Source organism: Pagrus major, chromosome 24 (genome assembly GCF_040436345.1).
Source record: "Pagrus major chromosome 24, Pma_NU_1.0".
Classification (NCBI taxonomy): domain Eukaryota; kingdom Metazoa; phylum Chordata; class Actinopteri; order Spariformes; family Sparidae; genus Pagrus; species Pagrus major.
Genome location: NC_133238.1, coordinates 2,373,213 through 2,386,253, shown reverse-complemented (window position 1 = coordinate 2,386,253; position 13,041 = coordinate 2,373,213). Strand labels below are relative to the sequence as shown.

At 40.9% G+C, this 13,041-nt stretch overlaps 1 protein-coding gene across 5 annotated transcripts in view; it reads left to right on the top strand.

The window, feature by feature from the left end:
• The window catches only part of nlgn4xa (neuroligin 4 X-linked a), a 98,186-nt gene extending 85,474 nt beyond the window's left edge, over positions 1-12,712 (top strand). For all 5 annotated transcript variants that reach the window (XM_073462368.1, XM_073462367.1, XM_073462369.1 and 2 more), the window contains 2 exons: positions 690-1,479; positions 11,818-12,712. In XM_073462368.1, the coding sequence (XP_073318469.1) occupies positions 690-1,479; positions 11,818-12,712 (1,685 nt within the window). The remainder of the gene's footprint in view (positions 1-689; positions 1,480-11,817) is intronic.
• The last annotated feature ends 329 nt before the right edge of the window (positions 12,713-13,041 follow it).

Genomic DNA, 13,041 nt, shown 5'->3' with positions numbered 1-13,041 from the left:
TGCAGGCAGGTGCTGAAGCGCAGGAACTCCTCTCCAAGAGTCACCCTATGAACTTCCTGTTTCCCCGTGATCAACTTCCTGTCACATAAGTCACATGTGACAGGCCAAAACAAACCACAAATGTACACTAAAGAAAATAAAAGACAATTCTATCATAACAGTATAATGCCACTCCCGGTACAGTATGTGCTGTGGCGGTAGCTACAGCACAACTCTGTTTACATTGTTTCTCTGATTTACTGTTAGAACTGAGCCTGTCAGGGCTTAACTTTCAATCAAACCGAGACACAGAAATGCCTCTTCAGAGGCTGAGAGAACAAAGGAACATTTCTGATATTTCCCCAAAGACCTTTTGTTTCATCATTTTAATGATTAAAAAAATTCTAAAACTCTAAATTTAAAAATCCCTTGGAAATGATTTTTAATAGTTTTTTGGATGAACTTCAAATTTGAGGGAAATAACTTCACTGGTATCACATCAGTAGTGGTGCTCAGTTAGGCAGATGACATTAGTTTGAGTTTGACATCTGTATCGGGGAGAGAAAAATGGTTCCCTCTTCCATGTTTTTAACTAGAGCAAACGTTTGCTGCATTTCACCTAATTATCAAGTATGAACTCTTTGCTGCCAGCATTTGTGTGCGTGTGTGTGTGTGTAATTTTGTTTCACTAATACCAGCTCTAATCTCAGATCTGTTCCAGAAAGCCATCATTCAGAGTGGCACAGCTCTGTCCAGCTGGGCAGTCAACTACCAGCCTGCCAAGTACACGCGTGCCCTGGCTGAGAAGGTGGGCTGCAACATGCTGGATACCATTGACCTGGTGGAGTGCCTGCAGAACAAGAATTACAAAGAGCTGATTGAACAGTACATCACACCCGCGAAGTACCACATCGCCTTTGGGCCTGTTATTGATGGCGATGTCATCCCGGATGACCCTCAAATCCTCATGGAGCAGGGGGAGTTCCTCAACTATGACATCATGCTGGGGGTCAACCAGGGTGAGGGGTTTAAGTTTGTGGATGGCATTGTGGACAGTGAGGACGGTGTGTCTGCCAATGATTTTGACTTTGCCGTGTCGGATTTTGTGGACCATCTCTATGGCTACCCGGAGGGCAAGGACACTCTGCGCGAGACCATCAAATTCATGTACACGGACTGGGCGGACAAGGAAAATCCGGAGACACGGCGCAAGACCCTAGTGGCTCTGTTCACTGACCACCAGTGGGTGGCGCCAGCAGTGGCCACAGCTGACCTCCACGCCCAGTATGGCTCACCTACCTATTTCTACGCTTTCTACCACCACTGTCAGAGCGACATGAAGCCTAGCTGGGCCGACTCGGCCCACGGTGATGAAGTACCATACGTGTTCGGAATCCCCATGATCGGCCCCACAGATCTCTTCAACTGCAACTTCTCCAAGAATGACGTAATGCTGAGTGCTGTGGTCATGACCTACTGGACTAACTTTGCTAAAACAGGGTGAGTACTCCCTTTTGTTGTCCTTCCCTTTCTTTGGGTTTTCCTGAATTTTGATTCATGTTATACCATCGTTCTTACAGTATATGAGATACATACAGGTATCTAAAATTGCACCCCGTCTACCTACAGTACTCACTCAGTCAAACACATACTGCTCTTTGCACTGTCCATTGAGAGTAAACGGCCGTTATCTGCTTAGAAATTCTATTAAAAAATTGCTCTTCATAATCTCAGAGCTTGCTTCATGATAATCATGTTTTGATGTTTCTGTAGAATCAAAAGTAATCCAGTGATTGTTGTCTAAACATGCAAGATTCAAGGTTGAATTTATTAATCCATAAAGTCATGGAAAACACAGTGCTCTCATCCTCGTCTACCAAGCTGACTACAGATCATGAAAAAATGGGGTAATATAATTCAAATAGGCTTTACGCCCTGTTTGCATATTTCTGGCTGTTCTGTCGTTTCCCCTGATTAAGGAGGAGGAACACTGGTTATTGTGTGGTCATGTGTAACAGACAGGCGGTCCATGTTGCACAGGCCAAACACAAACCGCGGGTAGCTAATGCACTATAACTTTACACGCTGTAGATTTTCCACAGTCTGAAAAAACAGGGATGGGTAAAGACAACGGCTGATTTGCTGACTCTAGACATCCACCCACAGGTTGTCTGGACTGAGCCCTCACTGACTTTGACCATATGCACTGTGACGTGTCCTTTAGTGTGCACCATCAATGTGTCAAGTCTTGAAAGGGTGCAGGACCTGGAGGAAGAAACTCCCAAAATGGACTTTAGGTCTCAATAGGTTACATGGATATGACCGATACTGAGATCTTGACCGATAATCTTATGAACGAAGTCAGGAAAGTCTTGGTAAGTGTGGATTTGGACAGACTCCATGGCAGCAATTTACTTTGAGTTTACACCACAAAGCATGATGGGAACTGTAACTGTAAATCCAAAAAATAAAACATATTCATAATAATGAAAGATGGAAAAACAACAGGAGTGACCAAATTAATACATATTTTGAACTTTTGTACTCAAGTCACTGTTTTGATGACTTGCAACATGACTTGACAATACATTACTTGAGACACGAATTGGACTTGGAGGTTTACGACTCATGACTTGACTTGAGACAAGATGACTTGAATGACTTGTCAGTGTTAATTTTATGTTTTCAGTTTAACTTGATTTAGAATTAAATTTGCCCTAACCAAGGACACGACTTGACTTTACCTCTAACCTGACGTGACTTGTTCAAGAAAAAATGACTTGGGAGTTGCTTGAGACTTGGACCACATGACTTGAACCACATGTCTGGTTGATTAACAGTACTTTTGATAGTCTGCAGACACTGTTGATGACCTATGAACAAATACAAGTACTTTCAAATTGCGTAACAGTTTTTTTTCATTATAAGCATCTTATTAGATATAGTACCATTGACCTGCCAATTGAGAGCATCTGAAAAGTGTCACTTATTCTGAAAGTAGCATGCCCAGCATGTAGTGACAATGTCATATGCCGGTGAATAAAGTGAATGAAAACGTCCTTGGGTTCCTTTTGCCTGTTCAACTATGCTTACAAATAAAATGACCTTCAGCCTTCAGAAAATACATGTTTGATACTGCAAAGATAGATTTGGGATATGGTATAAACAAAAAAACTTTTGTTCTGATTGAGTATTAATGATTAACTAAGGAGTCAGAGAGATCAAGTGGAGGTTAATACAACAAGTCAAATCCCCTCCGGTGCTGTGGCAGTGCTCGATTTGATGAGAGGATTTGCCTGCTGTTTATATTTGGATCACGTTTTTGTTTCACGCACCTTGAGATTAGGTATCAGGGTGTTTGCAGCCTAGTCATACTGAAAATTCACTTTAAGGTGAATAAATAAAGTCTTGATCAGCTTCATAGTTCACTCCCCTCTGTTTGGCCTCCATCCAGCTGATGCTCAGCGGGAGATTGGCTGCCTTATAGGTATTTTGGGAAGGCTCTTTTCTCTCGCTTCTCTTTTCACTGTGCTTCTAATAAAGCAGTGACTGAAAGCAAAATTTGTCACTGGGAGTGTGGCCATTTTTCAACAGCTTTGCCCCACTCTTTGCAAAGTCTCCCGTTGTGAAGTAGAGCAGATTGATGTTTTGAAACTTCTTGATGTCAGAGCACAAGAATATGGCAGTTTAGATGTACACACAATACGACCGAATGCGACTGTTTTTATGTACAGGCTGGGTACGTGTGTTGCTGCCAATATTCTTTCTTGCCGAGCTGTCACGCCACCACCATCCCCTCCACTTCCTGTCTTGAAAGTCAGCTCAGTCAATATGTAAATGTGATACATATTGTAAAAATGTGAATATGGTACTTATGACACGTACAAATTAAATGTATCTGTGGTTTGCAGAAATGTAAACTGTCACATTTTATTCTGGCTGCAAAAATGAGCTGCTGGGCCCTTATTAACCCGCTCTACCTCCGACTCTGTCAGGGAGGGCTCAATGATCAACATCAATTAGCTCAGATGTCTTTCACATTATTGTTTAGTTTTTATTCACTGAGGAAAAAGGGAGTAGTGACTGTATTTTTGTCAGTCCAATCTTCCTTCAATGGCAGGGTAACATTCCTCTGGGCTTCACAAACACTGCAGCATGACTTCATCTAAAGAATTTGAGCCATTAGGTCAAATGAAAATTAAAAGGTCTCAGAAAGACTCCCGGGGCCCCCTCTCCTGCATGTTTTATGCCACTTTTCTGCCTGATCAAGTTTGGAGTTTTCCAAATGCTCTGTTTCAAAGCATGCATGAGAAACATGGTAGCCTTTAAAAGCATGAAAGCCCCACAGTGTTTGGTTTGTCCATCCTGGGCTACTGTTGTAAACCAACATCTTCTCAGACCTAACTTTTGATACTGTATACGGCACCTTGGTCATTGACGCTCTACCTTACCCTCTAGCATCAGTTCTATATGTGCGGGTTCCACGGCCAAGTTTACAGTAATACACAATATGCAACAGCTAGTTAGACTTTCAAAATAAAGCTTGCTGACAAACAGTTCACATAGCATGACATATTATGACTTTTGGGGTGTTTTGGTTAGGTTTAAGCACAAAAACTACTTTGTTAGGTTTTAGGAAAAGATCATGTTTTGGGTTTCATGTTCACTCTCAGAACTGATGTTACTCACATTACATAACACAAGTTATGTAACATATCTTTAAAGCAAATGACTCTTGACTTTTGGTCACAAACAAGATGAGAACCATCCGTATTAACCGTATTATATATTTACAGTCCAGTTTATGACCCATCCAACCACCCCAATCACCCCAACTCTGACTTTGCACTAGAGGGAGGGGTTAAGAACTGCTGTCAGGCCACTGACCAGGCTGTGTTTGACCCAATGGGAGTGAGAACAAACTGGCCCCTCTAAGATTGTATGAGAATCTGTGGTGGCCATGGAAAATGTGAAAGGCCCTCTCTAGAGCCAGTGTTTGGTTTGTCCGTTCTGGGCTAGTGTTGAAACATGGCAGACCCTGTAGAAGAGGACCTGCTCCCTTTGTAGATGTAAAGGTCTCATTAAAAGGTAACGAAAACACCATTCTGAGTTCCAGGTTATGATAAGTGATTATATTCCATTTCTGGAAATCTAAATCTAAAATCTAAATCTTACATTTGGGCTGCATGTAATTTGGGACCTTTAAGGCTGCTCTGGTGTCAGTTAGTACAAGGTAACACTAAATACATTACAGCTCATCCAAGTACAGGGGAGCATCTGTTCCACCACTCTGGCGACTGAATTTTCCGTTTTCATACACCTGTCAGACTGAGAGAAGTACAGCTTTAACATGTAAACTTATGGCAAGAGTCACTGTACTTAGCACCAGATTGGATGCTTCATTGAAGCATATACAAACAAAACATGTATTTTGCAGTTCAGTGAGCTTGGAGGGCTTAGAGTGTTGTCTTTTTTTATTTATTTATTTTTTGAGCAAATTCAGTGGGAGAGAAGTGACATATTGTTTCAGCATATGTTAGTATTAAGATGACAGGCCCACCACATGCTGGCAGTGCCTTATGTATGGTTCCATATGTAGCCACCAGTTGGAGGGCAGACCTTGCATTATAGCTGAGTACAGCCTTTTTAATGAGGGAACCACATTAAGGGAAAGGCACAGGTGGAACTGTGTACATTGTGGACCAATGTGTTAGCCCGACCTTTAAATGATCCCCTGTAGCTGTTCCCATGGGGACGACTAATCTTCCTGGGGTCCATATTAACAAAATACACTTAATTATGAATAATATCAGCGTTGATGGTGACACATTTTTGACCTTTCTGTTTTGTTTCTGCTTTAATGCTCAAATAGTTTATTACAGATTCAACTGATCGCAACAGGACGTAAATGAGCTCACTCATTTTTTTAGGAGTACTACTGGGAACTATGGGAAAAAAGCAGTTTGGCTCCAAAGAAAGCTGCGTGTAATCTGATAAATTGCTGCCATCCAAACATTTTCAAAGTAAAACTCCATATGCAGATTTAGTCTCTATAGCAGAACAAAGTCAGAAATATTAACAAATAAACACAATTTAAACTGACAAAAAAGAGACCATTTAAAGCTGAGTCCAGTCAGTTTTGGTCTAATGGTCAGCGTTCTTTCTCAAGATCAACATCACTAGCATGGATTAGCAATAGCATGAAAAAGCAGCATGAACATCAGCAGCACAAAAATAAGTTATTTGACAACAAATACTAGGTGAACCAGGAAAAGAAAAAGGAAAAGGAAAAATGAACTATCATAGAAATACCAAAATACACTGGAGGGGGTCTTTAACTTCTTAGCCTACTCACACATGGTAGAAGCACATCAAAACCTAGCACCCTCTGCTTTACAGATTATATGCTGCTTTTTCTGGAGCCACAGGGCTTTATACTACTTTTTTTTTCGTATATGCAGTAGTACTCCCCAAGACCTGTAAACACACTTGTGTAAAATTGGAGGAGTAACCCTTTGAAATGGGACAAGGTAAGTTTTGAAATAGCAAATAATACAATCCTTTTGTTCAATACACTCAGGGGTTAAAGCCTTATTTGGTCTAGTATGACTGGCAGTTTAAGGCAGCTAACATTGGCAAACTTTAGATAAATGTTGTGTAATTGACATCACAGTGTCAGTTCAGTGGCACTGACTTTGTCGCTTTCTAAAAGGAAACACCAAACTCAGGGAAGTAGTAAGTGAAGATGATGAACCCCTCTCCTAGAGACGGTGAACTCAGCATGGCAGCAAAAGGTTGAGAAGAGCCTAAGTCAGCATCATGAGTGTTTTGGATAAATGTGGGAATGAGATGAGCTGTTTATTTAAAAACAGCATGATATTGGATGCATTATAGTCAAAATGAAATATAGGCCAAGCCAGCATGATTACTTGGCTCAACAACTATTTTAGTAAGTGTGTGAAGGTTGTGATCTGAAAGACTCAAGTCAAGTCAATGTTACTTATACAGTACCAACAAAACAACAAAAGTTATCTCATGACACTTTTCAATTATACCATACTTTAATAAAACACAGATGTTGCAGAGATATCTGTTGAAGTTAGCATGCTAACCAGCTTGCCCCTAGCCACTTTGTACCTTCAGAGGTGAGTCTGATAGTAAACAACACCAACACTACCCCTGAGCTCCAGGTCTGGGAAGACTGCTAAAATGCCCACCAGCTGCACAGGTAACTGAGTTTACTAGCTAACGGCAGCTACAGTTAGCAGCAGCTAGCGGTTTCTTCAGTGATATGCTGCCCCCTATTTGTTTGAAGTACGAATTCAACAGGTTGTGTTATCTTACACATTGCACCTTTACAGAGACAGTTTACAACTTCCCATATAACAGCATAAGTGCATTCTTAATGTAAGGATTTTATTTGAAAACCAAAAATGTAAAGAAATAACAATTTGGATATTATGACGTTAATGTATTGTGTTGCAGTGATATCTAAGCTAGCATACTAACCAGCTCACCCCAGCACGTCCAGGTCCAAAGCTCCCTTGCTAGAAGCATCAACACCAACACTGCCCCAGTTCAGACCGCTAGCTGCACTACTAACTGAGCTAACTAGCTAATGGCGACTACGGTTAACAGCAGTTAACAATAACTCTGTTCATATGCTGCCCACTACTTGTTTCGAGTGTGAATTCAACCGGTGGCTATTCCTAAATATCCCACCTTTAATCTCATGCTGCCTCTATTTATGTTAATTATTTAACTGATTTACTTTAGGGCCAGTTTATGTAAATAATTATGGAAGAATACATTCACAAAATAAATATAATAATGTGGCAAAATAAAGGCATTAAATATTTTTTATTCATTTTCTGACTAATTTGCATAATCATCAAAAACTTCCAGATGTGGTTTGAAAGAACAGGAATGCTCAAATGGGACTTTTAGTTCCTTTTTTACTTCCTGACTTTAGTTCTTGGAATATTTCCTGGGGCTATTTGAAAATGACTAAAAATGGGCAAAATGCATGTAGTCAAAGTTGATCTTCTGAGTGGTCCCATGTAAATCCTCCCACAGTAAAGGAATATTAGCTAATATGTGTCGTGGGCATCTGATGGTCCATCAGATGCCATCAGTGATGGATCTGTATAAGATGGTCATTACAGCCAGCTGACACACTGAAACATTTGTATAAGTGCTGGAGTATATAGCAAGCCTGAGCATGATTCACCCCAGGTTACCATTGAAGTATTTAATAACAGGTTTCTGGTATTACTGGCATTACTTTTTAAATGCAATGAAACAAACAGATTCTATAATAGAATATAAAAGCAGAGAACATTTTCTAGAGCACTGGAGTCTGTAATTGTTTTATTTTTTCAGATGAAGGCTGTGGCTCCATGTGTGCACATGTCATCCTTGAGCAATGGGCCATTGGTGTGTGTCTGTGTGTGCATGAGTATGTGTGTGTGTGTGTGTGTGTGTGTGTGTGTGTGTGTGTGTGTGTGTGTGTGTGTGTGTGAATGGGCGAATGAGAGGCAAATTGTTGAAGTGTTGGATAAAAGCACTATAAAATGCAGCCATTTATTTATTTTAGCAAATAAGCAGCGGGCCTGTGGCTCAATTGAAAAAAAATGAACAAAAATTGAAATGCTGTAATTCAAAAATAGGCAGTTACAAAGAGGCACAAGCAGATGGTGTGTGTGTGGAGGTCTGTTGACGCATTTGCTGATTTACTTCCCTCTCTGCCCTCCTTTGTTCTGCACAATCAGTGGAACAACCTGTAAAAAAAAACTGATTGTGTTGTTTTACAACTCTTTGTCCAAGTGATAGACGTCTTTTGGGAAACATAGCTGACCGAACTTTCAGTTTGTGCGCAGTTATGATCATTTTAAACCAACAACACCACCCAAAGGTTTGGCTCACGATGTTCCCTGATATATGGATCTGTTAATTTCTTATGACACTGATCATTTTTTTTATTTTTTATTTTTTTTTTTACAATTACAGTTCATTTGGGATGCCACTAACAGTCCGACCAATAAGTCAGTGGCCCGATATTGGGAAATTATCAGTTACCTTTTTGGCGTTAGCCATAAGTAGCAGGTAATTATCACTTATTGGTGTCACCTGAAAAGTCCATTTTGTGCATCACTAATGTAAATAGTATAAAAGATTGAAAGTAACAATATGCATTTCATATTACTTGCTGTACTGGTAACCTTGTCACTTTAAATGTCATTATGCAATACAAGATTGTATAATGAAATGTTTGTTTTGTAATTCCCTAAGCTACATAAACAAAAAACAAACACTATACAGAATAATTAATAAACAATTATGTATTTTTTTTAACTATACACTTTTAAATATATAACAATCATTTAAAAAAATATATTCATAATGGAGGGTTGTGGAGTCTCACAGTCTGAGGAAAAAAGCTGCTCTGTAGTCTGGTGGTACGGCAGTGGATTCTTTTGCAAGATGGCAGCAAGTTGAACAGACTGTGGCTGGTACGGGTGTTGTCTATTAGTATCCTTTGGGCTCTGTGCAGACACCTCTCTTCAGCGATATCACCGATGCTCTGGAGAGGGGCACCAGTGATGTTCTGTGTGGTTTTAATCACACTGCAGAGCATTCCTGTCCTGGGCCGTGCACAAACCATGCTAGTTTGTGATGTTCTCAGTTGGGATGATAATGTCAGTTATACCAAATTGCTAGAAAGTGTGGAAGTGCACTGTATTCATTGAAGGAAAGAAAAACTGAGATATTGCCTAATTAGGACTATGTCATAATTATGAGAGCTCTCGTAAATACAAAGGCATTTTGGCATAAAGACAAAATAAGACTTACTAAACTATACTAAAACATATTTATTTCGAAGACACTCTTGTCAAGGTGACTTACAATAATTCAGATTCAAGGCTGTGAACATCTATTACATATCAATATTGCCATGCATAGACTAAACTGTGCCAACGCATTCCCACTTCCAACTCGTCAAATATGGCAACTTGGTCGGTGACCTTAAGCTTCAAACTATGATGCTCTACCTACCACTGTAGCATCACTTTTGCACATGCAGGGCTCTGCCGTCAAGTTAGAAATAATCTATGCAAAGTCAGGTTAGACTTTCAAAACAACGATTGCTGACAATTTTTCACATTATGACATATACTGACATTTGAAACATTATATACGTAAAACGTTGCAGTTGGTTAGGTTGAGGCACCAAAACTACTTGGTTAGGTTTAGGAAAAGATCATGCTTTGGGTAAAATAAGAACATTATTTCATAGGTTTATTCACAATACATTACATTATGTAATTTACAGAAGTTACTATTAACTTTAAAACAAATCAATCTTTACACTTGAATCTTGGTCTCCTTAGGTAAAGTCCTGTGTATAACCTGTCTAACCACACCAACCACCCCTAACATGGTCTTTTCTTGCTCTTTATTACGTCAAATTTGGACGTGTAGGGCCGCTGTCCAGGCTGCTGTATTTTACACATTGGAGTGAGAACAGGCTGACAGTACCTACACTCCTGTACACATACTGTACATCCATACACATGTATACATACACATCTTCATGTATATACATCTATTTATAATCACAATGCATGCAATGCATGACTCTAAATGGCTCCTTCCTATTAAGTATCCAGATTTACACCCTGCCCACACACACACACACACACACAATGCCAACAACACACACACACAACCACACACACACACACACACACACAGATACACAAACACTCCAGTGTGTCTTATCCAAGGTTGTTGTCTAGCCTTCACTCCCCCTCACCTCTCCAAAATTAATGAAATTGCTCCCACAAAGTCACTAGAGAGGCAGCTCTTTTCCAAACTACAAAAAAACAACACCCCAGGTGAGACTAAATATTAAGAAAATGTGACAACAGACCTGGAAACGTTTCATTCGTTTATAAAGGACACAGAACATTCTGTCAGCTTGTGCATTCAAATTGTGAGTCACCTAGAAACGTGTTGCTTGAGCCTGAACAGAGGGAGTGGAAAAATATAAGAAAGGCTTTGACTCTAGACTCCCTCATCTGTGTGATCATGCTGCGTGGAAATGATTAAAAAAGCCAATTTACAGTGTTTTAAATATGATCATTAGGTTATGTTATGTTATCTATTTATTTATTTATTGTCTCATTAATGCATGTTAACTGTGTCATAATGGATTTGGAGAGATTTAATAGCCTGTTTTTACTCCTAGCATGTCAAATATAGAATCGTGGTCAGTGGCCCTATCCTTCTTAGTTTGACGCTGTAGTTACCACTCTAGCATCATATCTTGAAGTGCCCCTGTAGTGCAGTAGTATAAAGAGTGGGACAAGTAAGAGTTAGGGGGTGGTCAGGGTCATACACTGTGGGTCTGAGTCCTTTGTGTGACCAACTGGGATGAGTGATTTGTTTTTTATGTTATGTAAGTAAGCTAACTAGCATAAACAACATAACTTAGTTATTTTAACCCAAAGGATCATCTTTTCCTAAACCTAACCAAGTTATTTTGTTGTCTAAACCCCACCAAAGCAAGTCTAAATCAACGTTGCATATGTACGATTGCTACCTTGACTGCAATGCCTTTAACGTGCAAAACTGACACTAGAAGGGTAGACCATCATAGTTTAAAGCATGAGGCCACTGACCAAGCTGTTGTATTTGACGAGTTGGGAGTGAGAACTTGATGTTAATCTCTACATATATAAATTGTCCAGCCCTATAGGCCACAGGTAAATAACAACAGTTTAGTCATTTGATTACATGTCTTTGATTTTGGTCTCTTCTGCTTTCCTCTTTCAGGGATCCAAACCAGCCAGTTCCACAGGATACAAAGTTCATCCACACAAAACCCAACCGGTTTGAGGAGGTAGCCTGGACTAAGTACAACCCCAAAGACCAACTCTACCTTCACATTGGCCTCAAACCTCGAGTCCGAGACCACTACCGTGCGACCAAGGTTGCTTTCTGGTTAGAACTAGTTCCGCATCTCCACAACATCAATGAATTTTTTCAATATGTATCCACCACCACCAAGATACCGCCACAGGACACCACCCCCTACCCTTACACCAAACGGTTCCCTGGCAAAAACAACTGGCCATCCACCACCCGTCACCCAGGGGTCCCACCTGCCAACACCAAACAGACGACCGACCAGCACAAGAGTGGCGACCTGACTGATGAGTCAACCGTGGTAATTGAGACCAAGAGGGACTACTCTACTGAGCTCAGCGTCACCATCGCAGTTGGAGCGTCCCTGCTCTTTCTGAACATCCTCGCCTTCGCTGCACTCTACTACAAGAAAGACAAGAGAAGGCACGACTCAAATCGGCGTGTCCCCACCCCGCAACGCAACTCTGCTCCAACCAACACGCCCTCCACAGCCAACGATGTGGCCCACCTGCAGAGCGAGGAGCTGATGTCCCTGCAAATGAAGCAGCAGCAGCTGGAGCACGAGCACCACCACGAGTGTGAGTCGATGCAGACCCATGACACACTGCGTCTCACGTGCCCACCCGACTACACCCTCACTCTGCGCCGGTCGCCTGACGACATACCCTTGATGACGCCCAGCACCATCACCATGATCCCCAACTCGCTGGCTGGCATGCAGCCTCTGCACAACTTCAATACATTCGGTGGCAGCCAGAACAGTACCAACTTACCCCACGGCCACTCCACCACACGGGTATAGCTCCGCTGGGAAAGGATGCCGCTTGATTCCCTCTGGATCAGCCACTAACCTCGCAAGGCAAATATGACAAGATAAAACTGTGTGAAGCACAGACTCAGCAGATGTTATTTTGCTACCATGCCTTCTTGAAAAGTATATACAATTTAAATTGAAAATATTCAAAGTGAATGTTACTATAGTAATAACTCTATTTGGAGCTAAGCTTCATGGAAGGTTTCGAGGAGTTTTACCAAAAGACAAGGCAACCAGGGGATGACTGTTAATATTCTTACAACACAAAATGAACTGTTTCTGTGTGACAAAGAAGCCTTTGCAGACACTTTTGTGCC